General features: G+C 38.2%; 1 protein-coding gene across 2 annotated transcripts in view; it reads right to left on the reverse strand.

The window, feature by feature from the left end:
- The window catches only part of LOC127969167 (integrin alpha-X), a 43,256-nt gene that overhangs the window by 25,788 nt on the left and 729 nt on the right, over positions 1-16,739 (reverse strand). Inside the window, exons 2-6 of one of the 2 annotated variants that reach the window (XM_052570939.1) lie at positions 5,094-5,196; positions 4,553-4,678; positions 3,362-3,467; positions 2,743-2,846; positions 2,559-2,629 (exon numbers count right to left, since the gene is read on the reverse strand). In XM_052570939.1, coding sequence (XP_052426899.1) covers positions 2,559-2,629; positions 2,743-2,846; positions 3,362-3,467; positions 4,553-4,592 — 321 coding nt within the window. In that variant the 5' untranslated portion in view covers positions 4,593-4,678; positions 5,094-5,196. The remainder of the gene's footprint in view (positions 1-2,558; positions 2,630-2,742; positions 2,847-3,361; positions 3,468-4,552; positions 4,679-5,093; positions 5,197-16,739) is intronic. The other variant, XM_052570940.1, reaches the window with a different exon arrangement.

The raw sequence follows: 16,739 nt of genomic DNA on the forward strand, positions 1-16,739 counted from the left end.
ACTGAAAATTCTGATTAATTATTAGTGATTAGTTTACATTGTTCAGTTCCAATTATTCATTTGCAGCAGTTATTTTGGAAGTAAAGAGAACCTAACTAAGAAATTCTGAATGGTAGTTATTTCTTTGGTTGGTGGGTGGGTGGGTGGTTGGGTGGTTGGGGAGGGGGGGCACCGCCAAGCATTTGTGCTTAGGGCACCCAAATGCCTAGCGCCGGCCCTGTGTTGCGGCTATGGTGGCTGCTTACAAACTCTCTGCCTGTTCTGTCACAGACAAGTGGTGTGTCCATGTCTCTACTAGGCCATGTTTTGCTGTTCTGCCGGCTCCACTCAGCCGCCCCACTCTTCCTGCTACGCAATGGCCCCTGTTCTGCCTTACCGCCATGGCTCCCTGCCCTGTCTGCTCCGCCGTGGCTCCACTGACCAGGTCCCCCATGGCTCCACAGTCTGCCACTATTCCACTTACTTTGCTTGAACCCGGACCTCCGTCCCACCCCCTGGTTTACCCCTGTCTGCTCCTGGGGGGGGGGGGGGGGGGCACTGACTAATACCACTCCCTCTGCTTGCTCTATGGTTACTTCCTGTTTGGCAGCCATATAAGCATGGCCATGCCAGATAGAGCTTTCAAAGTATTGTTTTGCTGATGCAGACTCTACCAAGCATTTTCCCTGCCATTGCTACTGACTTGTTTCAATGATTGCCTTGTTTTATTTTTCTTTTTAATTTGGATTACCCATTTGGATTTTGAGTTTTTCACTGTTGCCTTGTGTTTTGTGAAAGTTGCCCTGACCATTGCACGTTTCTGGATTACAATTCTGTTTTCCCTTGGATATTCCTCTTTGCTGGTGTTCGGACTTTGCCTGTTTTGACCATGCTGTGATTTAATAAAAGCTCACACTTGGATCTACAATGCTTGTCTGAATACTGCCACTACATGTTTCATTTCTGTATATTACAAAATTATATAAAACTCTAGGCTCATAGCATTTATGTAGTTGTAATTTTGCATTGTTAATGCATTAACATTTTGGAAAAGAGCAACTGCTAAATGACTTAATGTAAATGTAAAATGATTAAATGCATTTCAACATCATTAAATTGCCTGTGTGTTCTATTTTTTGCAGTTGAAAGATTGATGGTGTTGATACTGATTTAATTTGATTGGTAACAGCCCTATATTATAATCTTATTATAATAATTTAAATGATTAATAAAATATAATACAAATAAATAAAATATACAACATTCAATTTAGTAAGGGAGAAAAAAACTGATTTATCTATAGGCAAAAAATTACCTGAAAATCATTTTAAGTAAATTTTAGCATTCATTAACTTTAATCATATAAAATTGAATTTCCAAGCTGAGTGGCTAGTAATTTAGGAAAACCACTAACAACAGTTGCTAGTGAGTAAAAAAGTTAATTTCAAGCCCTGTATATTAAATAAAGGTTAAAGTTCCCGTTATTCGTGATTCAATGTTTTAAACTTTAGTTAGTGTGTAATGTTGTTGTTAGAGTATAAATAATATCTGTAAAATTATAAAGCTCAAAGTTCAATGCCAAGCAAGATATTTTATTTAACAGAATTCGCCTACAACAAATGACCAGTTTAGACTACATCCCTCTAGTTCCTGCAGTAATGACGTCACTAAAACTAGCGGTGCTCCGATCACGATCGGCCGATCGTTAATGCGCATCTCGTCAGTAAATTATCTAAATTATCTAATCAGCGGTTAATTCCATCAGGTGCGTGATTTCACATAGAGCAGCTGTTACTACACAGAGCCGTTGTTAACTGAGAAGATGTGCCAAAAAACGCTGAAAATGAAGTGGATTTGCGCATCTTCTCTATTAACAACGGCTCTGTGTAGTAACAGGTGCTCTATGTGAAATCACGCACCTGCTGGAATTATCCGCTGATTAGAAAACCGGCTTTACTCACGAGATGCGCATAACGATCGGCCGATCGTGATCGGAGCACCCCTAACTAAAACCGTTTTTTGACTAACCTCCGCCAACAGGAATACACAAAAAAGGGGGCATGGTCTTGTTGCGCTCCGATGGAGAAGAGGAAAGGGCGCCTTTGTAGAGTGTGTTTGTCGCCATGTCGTCGAAACGCTGTTATTTTCATCTCGGAGTCCAATCAACTTTGTTTGGGCTTCCCAGGGACGCTGTACTTGGAGATTAATTGTTACAATTTATGTTTAACTCGGTTCCTAAAAATGATAATAGACGTGTAAAACTATGTGCAGCACATTTTGCTGAGGACAGCTTGCTGAGGACAACTTCCTCAATCTCAATCAGTTTCGCTGATTCGCCGGATTCGCACAAAGATTATTCTTGAAAGATGGAGCAGTTCCCTCTTTGTCTGGAGAAGGCATTGTTTATAGACCACAACCAGTAAGTGTATTTTAATATTTAAGTTGGTGCGTTTAACAGTTCCTGTAACTTATTACACAAAGGGCAATGCTGTTTAACTTTGTTAACTAGATGGTAGGGCTGTGCAAAAAAAAAAAAAAATCAAACGCAATTTCTGGAACAAGAGTTATATGAAACTTACCACTGCTCTCGAAGACTGAGGATCTAGAGACATTGAAAGTCCAAGGGACATGTTGACAGCTTCATCCGGGACTTTTTTTGAATAAAAAGAATATTTACTATCACAAATGATAAAAGTATTATCGTATTTTTACATATTTGAAAGCATTATACCAAAAAAAAAAAAAAAAAAAAAAAACAATTACCAGCAATGGCCAGTGTCACGCACTTTCCTGTGGTGACAGAACAGTCATAAATTTTTCCTCTTCGAGTTTGACTGTGTTGTATTAAAGGATCACTCACAAGCAGACTATGGAAGGAGACAGAAAGAATAAAAAGAGAGATAAATCTGTGGCATTCTTGGCTGGGTTACACTGGTTGAGTATGAAGCAACAAATGAAAAAATAAAAAGGTGTGGACACCAGCATGGTTTCCGTTAGTGTTGTGAAATATTTTTATATTGGTCTACTGAAAATCACAGAAAGCAGAAATGAAAACTACAGTCAAAAGTTCATCTGCTGTGGCTCTGTTTTATTTTAATTTAGTAACTGACAAAGGAAAATGTCTAGCTTGCCCAGCATTACAGTGACAACACTAGCTAGCTGTACAGTAGACATGTAATGGCTTTGCAGTGCCTTCTGACTAAAAATGAAAAACAGAAACAAAATTTCAGATTTAGAAAGTTTAGCTTGGTACTTGAGTAATTCATTAATTTGTTATACACATTAGGGCTTTTGATTAGTGGTCTTGGATTCAGATCTTCTGCTGTTTTCAGCAGTTCATTTGCTTGTTTTGAGTGATCTGTGGTAATGCATGTGAGCTCACCTTGCACCTTTCTGTATCACTTTATAGCCAAAGCCAGTGTTTTCATTGCTTGTGAAGGTCTTCCAGGTCACAGGATCAATGTTGAAGGCCATTAATGAATGGCATACTAACATGTAAAAGAAAGGAAATTAAAAGTCTTTAAATGAATCATTAAACTAAGTACCTTGCTCTGTAAAAAAATAAAAAAAAAAAAAAAAAATATATATATATATATATATATGTATATATATATATATATATATATATATATATATATATATGTATATATATATATATGTATATATATATATATGTATATATATATATATGTGTATATATATATATGTATATGTATATATATATATATATGTATATATATATATATATATATATGTATATATATATATATATATATGTATATATATATATGTATATATATATGTATATATATATATGTATATATATATATATGTATATATATATATGTATATATATATATATATGTATATATATATATATATATATATATATATATATATATATATATATATATATATATATATATATGTATATATATATATATATATATATGAAATGCCAATCAATGACTATGTAAACTGCATATACAAAGCAGTTGTCATTTAATGGCCTTGTTTCACAAACCCGGATTAGGCCATGCTTCAGTTAGGACATTTAAATGTCATTTATAAACAAACATCAACAAAACATCACTGATGTGCCACAAAATAACTGCACTGACAAATGTTTAAGGTATGTCAGTGCAGGTTTCTTTCAGTTAAAGCAGCTCAGACATGAATAAATTGTCTTAGTAAGATTATATTTAAATACCTTTTTTATGGTCAAAGCTCTGTAGTTTTAAAATACAATGCAATGCAATGCAATAATAAAGGAGAGATGAACAAGCATTCTTAAAATACATTTTAAAATAAGTTTTACACATTTTTGCTCTGAGTACTGTTTCAGTCCATGTTTAATTTATAAAAATCAGTAAAGATTTCATGGCAAAAAAAAAAAAAAAAAGTATAAACTATCAACAGACAAGAGAAAGCATTGGAGGTCACAATCTATTCAGCTCACAGCAAGTATACAAGTGAAGAAAATGTTATTGTATCTGATTACTATCTTTATGACATTAGGCAATTTTAGTATAGCTTATGCCACATATTTAATTACACATAAATTTGATCTTACCATAAAACAAATACAAAGGCAACTGGAAATTCCACTCCATTTCTGCATCAAGGTACAAACAGAGGTGAAAAGTGGACAAAAGAAATGTGTTGAGTCGCAAATTTGAGTGAAGAATCTTAGGTGGGTCTGAAAAAAATCAAACGGAGAGTGATGCATCTGACTAAAGAGGAACTACCACAGAGGAAACAAGATTCTACCAACAGAACCTATTTTACTTTTTTTTTTCTTTGTATCCATTACTGTGACTAAACATAAATGGAATTTTCTGCATTTCCAAAGTACTGCTTTGTGTATCTTGAAGTCAAATTCAACAGCAATTATTCTGACATAAAAGGTGAAGTGAAAGTGACGTGACATACAGCCAAGTATGGTACCCCTACTCAGAATCCGTGCTATGCATTTAACCCATCCAAAGTGCACACACACAGCAGTGAACACACACAAACCGTGAACACACATCCGGAGCAGTGTGCAGCCATTTATGCTGCAGCACTCAGGGAGCAGTTGGGGGTTCGATGAAAGAGAAATGAGAAATCCATACCTTTATTCTTTCACAGTTGGATTTCTGTAATTCGTTGTATTCTGGTATCACTACCACATCTTTGTCTCCACTATAATCAGTACAAAATGCTGTGATGAGGTTACTGAAAAGGTAAAGAAATATGAATCAATTACTCCTGTGTTAGTTTCTTTAAATTGGCTCCCGGTCCATTTTACAATTAAATATAAAATTGTATTGTTCATGTTCAAATCTTTAAACAACCAGGCCCGTCGTATTTGGCAAACCTTTTAATCCCATATAATCCTCCTAGAACACAATGATAAGAGAATCAAAAATTACTTGTACCTAGAACAAATCGCCTATATAAAGGTGATCAAGCCTTTGCTGTGATTGGGCCAAAACTTTGGAATGAGTTGCCCCTGCCGACCAGGTCTGCCAAATAACTGTCAATTAGGCTAGAGTGGTAATACGGTAATATGGGATACTGCGGGATCTAAAAATAGCAAAGGTATCAGTTTCAATACCGTCATACCGTCAATAATTATAGAAGAAAAGGATTAAATATTAAATATAATTTATTTAATGCCTAAAAATGCGTATGCATGGTTGTCATCCTGTGACAACATGTCGAGAAAGAGAGAGAGGGGGAAAGATGGCGAGTTGACTTCTGCAGTTTGCCAGCATTTCGGGTTTTGACCGAACGAGAAGGGAGAGGTGGTAAATGTGCCCTCAAGAAAAAAGATGACTCTGGGAATATGCAGCAAAAAAAAAAAAAAGCAGATGCAATGGCAGGACCTTTCGGCATTGGCAATGTAGAGGACAGAGTCGGAGCTGAAATAACAGCCTACTGTTTGGAGTCAGTTACTCAAGGAGACGAGGACCCACTTCATTCATGATTCAACTCATTATCTTGTTAGCAGAGACTGCAAGAACTAAATTGGGTGCGTCAGATAAGGGAGACATACAAAATGTGCAGGACAGGCAGTCTTCCAGGACAGGTTTGAAAACCACTACACTACAATATAGGGAACATATTCTCTAGTATCTACAACTTTTGCATTAATTAACTACTAATGTACTGGTTATTAAAATTTGATAAGGTAGATTTTGTAGCTGTAATGATACAATCTCCATATTCATCTGGAAGAAGGAGGCGGGAACCGGCGCACAATCAAAATGAAACTTTAATAATCACAAATATAAACACAAAACAGCGCACCAGCCCCTCACGGACGACTGGTGCGCTCAAATAAAAAGCAAAACATAAAATAAGACCCAGGCCTGGTCCTCTCTCGTCCTTCACGGTCGTCGCTCCAGTTTTATATCCTTCCATCCATCTCTGCCCCACTCGCCACAGTAGCATTTAAATTTAAGGTAGGATTTAGGGATGTAGAATAAGGTCATGCAGATTAATATCAAGGCATTAATATGAGCTTCAATGAACAATCAATATGCTTGTAATATGCAAGCTAATAAGTAATTCTTTAAATGTAAGGGCTGAACTCTAAAATAAAATGTTACCAAGAAAGTAGAAACAGATTAACGTTACAGTAGTCTCACATAGCCAGACCTCCAGACTGATGGCTGAATGTCTGGAATTCATGGCAGCTTTCATTGGTCAAGGCCTGCCCATGAGGCCGTTTGACCGACATCTCAACCAATCACAGTTCGTAATATTCCGCGGCACATTTCAGGGTGTGGAAATTTCCCCACAATAATAGACTGCTGTGTTAAACTCTCAAATGTTATTAGATTATATGTGACAAACTTTAAATATTTCACATACTTTTGAAACTCCAGCATTTAGTTGATCCTGATAAGCACTCATCGTCACAGTTGTAAACATGATGGCTTTCTTCTTTCGTGAGGGGGTTTGGCACTGGGGTATCTTTGTAGGCAGAATGTTAAAGAACGCGACACACGTCTCCTGGAAATCCTGTAGAATTCAACCAATCCAATGACGACTTCAACACTCCTGAAGTGTATCCACTTTTGTGTCCCACTGCATCAGACGTTTAGGCTATGGTCCGTGGGTCCCGTATATATATATATATATATATAATTAAATAACAAAAAATAAATATTAAACTGTTACTATGCTTCCACTATTTGAGCTCACTGATTGCTTTAAGAATAAACCACCAATTTATCTTAGATATTTTTGCAGCATATGCTACAGAACAGCAGATGCGCCAGGCGGTGCCAGCCTGAGTTATTTTCTGTTCATTACCAGTTCATTCAATAAAGACAGTTAACAATCTAGCTTCTAAATACTAAGTTATTAACCCAACAATAGATACGTAAATATGCAAACTGAAAAAGCCATAAAAAAAAATGTACAGGTAGTTATTGTGGAACAAAGAGTTCTGCTAACTTTGTTGTTTTGGCCACGCACTGAACCAGCAAGTAAAACATTCTCCAGCACCTCTGTATACAATTCCGCCATGTTTGAATGGGAAAACTCTGTACTCATTTAGTTCTGTCAAATAAGATGATTCCGACCACGATAATTGTACAGTATGCCAATTTCTTCAACAACCATTAGTACTACTCTTCTTCTTCTTTGGTGTTTTATTGGCAGTTTGCAAACCAGCTCATAGGTGCATTACCATCACCAACTGGACTGGAGTGTGAATCAAGATTTATGCAATATATATGTTGAAGGTTTACAATTTGTAAGATATTTGCAGTAAAATATCCAAAAACCACTTGGCTAGTGTTATATATTTTGTCCAGATGATTACTAACAATATCTCTAATGTTTTCAACTACTTGTAAATCATGAGAAAATTCCCATTTTAAACGGTGACACAGGGCAGTGCAGTCGCCTGTCAATGATGTTAGTTACTATTTGTTACCGCCTTTACTGATGTAGAAACCACATGACAACAGTGTCGTGGACGAATGCGGAAGTAGCTTTGCGAAAAACTTCAACTATGCTCGGAGGTATGCTCACTCTAGCATCTGCTTCTGGAGGGCATTGAAAAGGAAAAAAAAAAAGGTAAGAAGTAGCAGGAGGAAAATCGAAGATGTGAGTGCTAGTGTTGGGTAATGAAACCCGATGCTATGTAACCAGTTTAAACTGAACCAAATAAGAATGCAGATTTCGATGCCTCTTAAATGACTGAGCGATCGATTGAAATATCGGTCCTGGTTCTACAAAAATGTATGCAAGAATGGGCGTCACTAGGCTTTTTAGCGGGGCTATAGCATGATTGCCTCAGAGTCAGTCCCCTTGACTGAGTAGAACAGACAGGTGTTAATACATAACTTTCAATGTTTATTGCACGTCAACAAACAGCAAGAGTTTTATCCTGCACTTCAAGTATTATCTTTGTAAATAAAGTAAACTGTTACACCATATAAAGTGCATTTAACTCAAACTAATTTGCAAATTAAATCAAAATCTCTCAACCTGAGACAACTGGTCAAGCAAACAACCTGTACTTCCAAGTGTTTTGTTCACAACAAAAGTAAACTTTTAAACAAAAACAAAAAAAAGTGTGTTTAGCTCTGTAGTCTTATTCTCAATTAAATAAATCAAACTCCCAATGTCAGACAACTGGTCTGGTAGACATTCTGTACTTCAAGTATTTTCTTCAAAAGTAAACAGTTAAATAATATAAAATGTGTTTGCAGTAACTGTAGCAAATTAAATATATCAAACTCTAACAACCGGAGATAAATAGTCTGGAAGACATAGGCTGCTGTATTTCTTTATCTTCATTAAAAAGGCCTAACCATCCTACCCTTCAAACCACTGATTGTATCTAAGAAGCAGCAGCATTTGTCCACATCAGAGCATGAAATAAGAATTTCTGTGTGCGATGCACATCTGTGGTGGCAAAGTCACAACATCCTCTTCCACATACAAGTCTTGTAATGCATCATCAAGGTCGACAAAAGTCACTCCTCCCCAGAGTCATCACCCTGAATGGGCTGGTAAACTTTAAAGGCTTCACAAAATTGGAAACCATTGTCTGTGACAGTAGCGGTGTTAGAAATAAAGGATTAGTGGATATGGTCCAGTTCAGTCGCAATGCTGTCATACGTATGACGGCCCATGAAACGTCTGCAGGCCAAGGTTGCTTTCTTTCGCTCTAGGCAGTTTGGATCTAACCAGTGGGCAGTTACGCCGAGGTAACTGTGGTTGTGCGCAGTCCAAATATCTGAAGTTGTGGACAAAAACTCCAACTCTTCAAAACTCTTTTTAAGCTCTGTCTCATTTTGGTATACTCTGCATCTAGGTATTTAGCAAATTTCTTTGAGCATGGCGTACAGACCCCTGCTTTCCGAGGTATTTTAGCAATAATGGCTCGGAATGAATCATCCTCCATCGCCGATAATGGCAACATACTTTTAACAACATACCTGCCTATCATACGGTTGACTTCAGACTGTGTCATCTGTTTTTGTTGTAAGGCAGAAAGATGTAGCTTTTGCTGCTTTGGGGACTGCTTTGGATGCTCCAAATCCTTCTTTGCTAGTGGATGTTGAGCTATCATCTGTGGTGGAGGTATCAGTGTTTTTGGCCACTAACTTTGTAGATGCGTGTGTCGTTGTGAGATGCTTCATTTAATTAGAGTTGCTCATGTCACCAGGGTGGACCCTCGGGCGACCGGCCACCCCAAACTCCGACCCCAACGAGAGGAGCCGACACCACAGGTCCACAACAGATGGACAACGCAGACAAAAAGTAATTTCAAAGGAATAACAATCTTTATTGAAAACAGTATCTCAATGAGCACATGTGTGGTAGACTTCAGTGTCCTCTAGGTCTTCAGCTACGGGTAGATACTGATCATACGTCACAGATTTGCCTTGACGGCGACTCACCAATGGGGCGGCTCACTTCAGGACTCAGGCAGGGAGTATACAGGGAAGGATGCCTCTCTGTCAAGGATACTTGCGTCGATACGCAGTTAAACAATGGTTTAAAAAAAAAAAACTTACTCCACTAGCAATGCTGCATTCTTCCAGGACTCCGACGGTGAGTAGACAGGTAAGGATCCTTCGCAATACAGAATACTTTCATCAGGGCACAATGGAGAAGAATGATTTAAAAGCTTACTTCTTCAGCGATGCTGCGTACTTCCAGACTCAGACGGTAAGTAGACAGGTAAGGGATTTTCTCCACAGCAATATTTTCCTTCCAGCTCAGCTGTATCACTCTGGGATTCCGACAGTGAGTAGGTATCATAACTTGTCACAAGCGTATAACCAAGAGTTGAAACCGCTTCTCAGCAAAAGCACACCACACTCGTGTTCACCACAAATCCACAGCAATGAATCAATGTGTAACAATAAGGTAAAAGCACTGCAATTCACTCACACGGTAGGGCTGGTCAGAGGCCTCAATCCATTCGTTACACTTCCGTGGGGGATATTCAATCCTCAATTCCTCTTCAACACACTCTGAAACACATAGCTTCCCCAACCGTCAGATTTACATTCACTATATCCTCTTCAAGCTTTTTGAATGGTTGTAAGATGAAATCAATTCACTTATCTTTCTCTCTCCCTTCCCAGCACAGATCCAATCGATAAATCAGTCCAGCAAATTCCCACAAGCGAACTCTGTTCCAGCAGACTTCAATGGGCGGACTTCACCCCAATGAGGCTTCACCACAGCCCAGTACACTCCTAATGCAGACATCTTCAATAGGAAACCTGCACACCCCCATAACTTCCCCGAGCAAGCTTGTGCCCCACTCTGCTCCGGGAAAGAAAACAACTCCCTGAAACTTCTCTGAATAGCCCTTTTAATGCAGTTTCATAACAAGGTTCGGGAGGAGCACGTCAGATACTTAGCCTAATTAACACAGGTGGAGCCACTTAATATAATCAACCTTCACCCCTCCATCCCCATCTCCTCCACTAGAGTTCATTTTACACTTTTACATATACGGGGGAGTACTCTAGGTTCGGGCCATTCTCGAGCTCGGAGCCCCTTCCCTGGACAGCACGCCAAATATGCACTATAATACTTCAGCTAATTATATGTAAGTGTGAACTCGTGAATCTTTAGCTTGTAAAACAGGAAGCCTATGTGATCGCCGCTCCTCTCTCTCTTGCACCTGCAGTGCATTCTTTCTGACACTTACAACGGATGTCGACAAAGTCTTCGCTCCTGGACATAATGTACACATCATAATCGCTTATCTCGTTATTAACCCACCTCCTCACTAGCTGTGTGAGCCAGGAGTGCATTCGGATTACACAGTTTATTCAATCAATGCATAGTACCTCACCACATTTAATATCCAGTAATGTTAACGGCATTGTAAAGACAGGAAAAGTAATTAGTTAGATTACCCTGTTACTGAAAAAATAATGTCGTTACCTAACGCCATTCTTTTAAATGGTGTTATTCCAAACACTGCTGATTTGCCAGAGAAAATTGTCACTACCTTCGTCAAGTCAAGTCACCTTTATTTATATAGCGCTTTAAACAAAATACATTGCGACAAAGCAACTGAACAACATTCATTAGGAAAACAGTGTGTCAATAATGCAAAATGACAGGTAAAGGCAGTTCATCATTGAATTCAGTGATGTCATCTTTGTTCAGTTTAAATAGTGTCTGTGCATTTATTTGCAATCAAGTCAACGATATCGCTGTAGATGAAGTGACAGCGTCAAGGAACCGAAACTCCATCGGTGACAGAATGAAGAAAAAAACCTTGGGAGAAACCAGGCTCAGTTGGGGGCCAGTTCTCCTCTGACCAGACGAAACCAGTAGTTCAATTCCAGACTGCAGCAAAGTCAGATTGTGCAGAAGAATCATCTGTTTCCTGTGGTCTTGTCCTGGTGGTCGTCTGAGACAAGGTCTTTACAGGGGATCTGTATCTGGGGCTCTAGTTGTCCTGGTGTCCGCTGTCTTTCAGGGATGTAGAGGTCCTTTCTAGGTGCTGATCCACCATCTGGTCTGGATACGTAATGTATCTGAATGTGATACATTATCATTGAATGTGCGACACAAACACAACAGAAATGCTAGATTTAAATCAGCACACACTGTTTTGAATGAGCTTCAAAACAGTGTGTTTTGAATGTTGAATGATGTTTCGTGGTGTGATGAGGAAGTACAGACATTCTCTTGTTGATGGCAGAGGAGCGGATATAGCAAGAGCTTGATGGGGCGACACAGAATGTAAAAGTTTTTCAGGAGTTGCGGCAGTAGAGGCGGCGCAACAACAATGAAATGTGAATAAACCCACCCACTAAACTGCAGTGGAAATGCAAACTGAGGCAAGCCTTGCCGTGCCAAGCCGAATCATACCACCCAGTGGAAAAGTGCCATTAAAGGGGTCAAATGATGCGATTTCAATTTTTCCTTTCTCTTTGTAGTGTTACAAGCTCTTGGTGCAGAAGATCTGTAAAGTTGCAAAGAAGTCTCAAATCCAAAAAGATATTCTTTATTCTTTAAGAGTTAACCACTCCTACCTAAAATAGCTAATTCTAACACACCCCACATCACAATGTGGGAAGATTTACATAACACCACATAAAGGTTCACGCAAAGAAAGAAGCCGTAACTTTTATTCTTGCTGTTGCCGCCGGTGCCATGTTATGGAGACGCTGTGTGTTTCATTGTGAAAAAGAAGCTACTTTATTTGGCCTTCCAAAAGAGGACACAACTAGAAATCAGTGGTTAAGTTGTATTTACAACACTGTTCCAGAACTATTCAACCCATATATTTAGGACAAGGACATTTTCCTGTGAGAATAGCCTACAATGCCGGTATCTATTTCTAAAAAGTAGGGCAGTTTCAACTTTGCAAAGACATTCTGTCGCTTCTGACACACAGTCTGCAAGTACGTTTTCATATGTAAAGGATCTGTCACTGATGATTCAAATGTGAGTTTTGAGCAGTGTGGTGTATCTGTTAGAGCTTGTTGTTTGTCATTTCCCCAATCACAAATGCAGACATGGTTTTACGTTTATGCAGCGCGATACACAACACAACGTGTAAAAATACAGTATAAGCCATTATAATCAGTGTAATGCAACAAATCCTTCGTTTGTCATTTGCCTCTTCACGCTGGGACACACAGCATCACAGTATGGTAAGGTGGCGTAACATTTCCGTCTCATGCTTGAGGCATTCGGCCAATCAGAACACACTGGATAGCTGGCCAATCAAAAGCACACCTCGCTTTTCAGAACAATGGGCTTTGTAAAAAATCAACATGTTTCAGAAAGGCAGGGCATAGAGAAGAAACAGTAATGTACAATATGTGGAAAATAATGTGTTTTTTAACCTTAAACCACAATCACATTGGATTACAACAAATATACAAATTAATGTTCTTTTTAGCAACATCATATGACCCCTTTAAGTGCAGGGTTGTAAGCAGAGCTCGAATGAGTCAAACAGGAAGCTTTTTTTTTTGTTCCTCTTGTTGACGCACATAACACTATTGTTATTTATGTGTCTAATTCTGAGGCAATGTGAGTATTAATATTATTTAAGTTATAGCTTATGCCTCTAACATATTAATCTGTTTTGGCTGCATGAGACAGATTTTGTGGAAACTGTCTGTATACTGCCTGCCACTGTCAGTCTTCTGTTTTCCTTTGATCTCCACATTGAGGCAGAGAGATTGTAAGGGACTCCATATTCAGTGGAAATGTGTCAATGCCTCTTTTCTGTTTGTCAGTAGCTGAGGCATCCTCCTTGAAGGTTCTGACATGGCCATTTGGGTTTTTATGTTCTGCTAAATGACAGGTTCAGTAAAGAGCTCTGCTTTAAAAGCATCATCAAGTTGTTAGGCTTTCTGTAAGCCTCCCTGGTAAGATGTTCTGAGTATAGGACGTAGTTAGGCCTCCTCTCATTATTTAGAGTTGTCATGCTGATGCCTCCATCCTCAGAGCTACATTATGTAGTGATGCTAAGTTGTAAGGCTTTCTGAGCCTCCTTGGCCACTGCTTTGAGGAAGGGTACCTAGGAGCAAGTCAGAGTTATATACTCTTTGTGAGCCTCCTTGAAAGATCCTGAGCATAGGGTGTGGCTAGCCCTCCTCTCACTGGAGAGAGTTATTTTAATAAAACCTCCACTCCCATGCGCTACGCTGAGATAGAATTGCGAGTAGCAGTTTCATTTTTACTGTGTATCACTAAGATTGATGTAATAAGATTATTGTGAATCTTTTTGCAAAGAAAATAAGGCTCCTGACTCAGAGATAAATGTTTTGAAAACCCAGTAGTGAATAATAGCAACCAGTTGAAACAAAACATATGGCAAGCCATTTTAATATTTAATCTATAAAACAATAGTGCTAGTGCTTATTCTTTAGGTTCTTCTATCTTTTTTTTTAAAGATAGTACTTATTCATTAGATACTATAGTTCATATTAATTACATACTAGTACTTATTTCAATAGTGACTAGTAACTATTCTGTTCTTACTAATAAACCATTTAAAAATTTTGTCATACACTTCTATGGAGATCTGTCATTCAGCTATTAACTATTCAGTTTTGACAAGTATGTATTCCAGTTGTGAATAATATATTTTATAATACTACTATTGAATATTCGTTATTAAATACTACTACTTTTCATTAGGTGCCACTTCATATTTAATAAAGAGTAGTAGTTATTCATTAGGCTGTGTTATCTGTTATCTGTTACTATCACGTCCTGATTTTGCCAAGTTCGATGTGTTCCTAGGTCAACATATTTTGTTGACCCTGGAACAACATTTTACTCCAAAAATATATTCTTAACCATATCCCTACACCTAAACCTAACCTTAACCATGAGTAATCCCTAAAATCAGAGGAAATGATAGATGAATGACACTGATGTACAAGCACCAAACACTGATTTTAAGCGTAAACTTCACAAAATCTATAAACTGGTTCTTCAAATCTGATTGGTTAATCACAATGTTGTTCCAGGGTCAACAACGATGTTGTCCCAGGAACATGTCTCACTTGGTAAAATCAGGTTCTGCCTGTTACTAGAAACAATTCTTAGCTTAATAGTAACAATTTTGTTTTCAATATCAAAATATTCAAAATAAGCAGAAATTGTACAAGCTTTGCTAAAGTAATTATTTTGAACAAGTATTAACTTAACAAGTATTTGTATCAATACTTTGTAACTTTTCCCTTTTGCTGGTGAACCTTTTACCTTGTGTGTGGGGTAAAATGCCCCCTTGCCACCTCATACATTTATATGATTTTAAAACAAAATAAAGAACTTTTATTCATTTATTTTCCAAACAAAATCTGTTGCTCTATAGATATTCAATACAAAGGTATACAGGTGCATCTCAATAAATTAGAATGTCGTGGAAAAGTTCATTTTTTTCAGTAATTCAACTCAAATTGTGAAAATTGTCTATTAAAAAAATGCTTTTAATTGTGATGATTCTGGCTCACATTTAACAAAAACCCACCAATTCACTATCTCAACAAATTAGAATATGGTGACATGCCAATCAGCTAATCAACTCAAAACACCTGCAGAGGTTTCCTGAGCCTTCAAAATGATCTCTAAGTTTGGTTCACTAGGCTACACAATCATGCAGATCTGACAGTTGTCCAGAAGACAATCATTGACACTCTTCACAAAGAGGGTAAGCCACAAACATTCATTGCCAAAGAAGCTGGCTGTTCACAGAGTGCTATATCCATGCATGTAAACAGAGAGTTGAGTGGAAGGAAAAAGTGTGGAAGAAAAAGATGCATAACCAACCGAGAGAACTGCAGTCTTATGAGAATTGTCAAGCAAAATCGATTCAAGAATTCGAGTGAACTTCACAAGGAATGGACTTAGGCTGGGGTCAAGGCATCAAGAGCCACCACACACAGATGTGTCGAGGAATTTGGCTACAGTTGTCGTATTCCTCTTGTTAAGCCACTCCTGAACCACAGAAAACATCAGAGGCATCTTAGCTGGACTAAGGAGAAGACGAACTGGACTGTTGCCCAGTGGTCCAAAGTCCTCTTTTCAGATGAAAGCAAGTTTTGTATTTAATTTGGAAACCAAGGTCCTAGAATCTGGAGGAACGGGTCGAGAAGCTCATAGCCCAAGTTGCTTGAAGTACGTGTTAAGGTTCCACTGGTGTTGGTCCACTGTGTTTTTTGAAAACCGTCACTGCACCCATTTACCAAGAAATTTCGTAGCACTTCATGCTTCCTTCTGCAGACCAGCTATTTAAAGATGCTGATTTATTTTTCAAGCAGGATTTGGCGCCTGCTCACACTGCCAAAAGCACCAAAAGTTGGTTGAATGACCATGGTGCTGGTGTGCTTGACTGGCCAGTAAACTCACCAGACCTGAACCCCAGAGAGAATCTATGAGGTATTGTCAAGAGGAAAATAAGAAAAAAAAAGACCAAAAAATGCAGATGAGCTGAAGGCCACTGTCAAAGAACCCTGGGCTTCCAAACCACCTCAGCAGTGCCACAAACTGATCACCTTCACTTCACGCTGAATTGAGACAGTAATTAAAGCAAAAGGAGCCCCTACCAAGTATTAAGTACATGTACAGGAAATGAACATACTTTCCAGGAGGCCAACAATTCACTAAAAAAGGTTGTTGTTGAGTTTAATTAATGAAATAAATGAACTTTTCCACAAGATTCTAATTTACTGACATGCACCTGTATATATATATTTTTTCTGCAATCATACACTTTGGGCATAGTGAAAAGGGTGCACCTTTAGCCT

Source organism: Carassius gibelio, chromosome B12, assembly GCF_023724105.1.
Source record: "Carassius gibelio isolate Cgi1373 ecotype wild population from Czech Republic chromosome B12, carGib1.2-hapl.c, whole genome shotgun sequence".
Taxonomy (NCBI): domain Eukaryota; kingdom Metazoa; phylum Chordata; class Actinopteri; order Cypriniformes; family Cyprinidae; genus Carassius; species Carassius gibelio.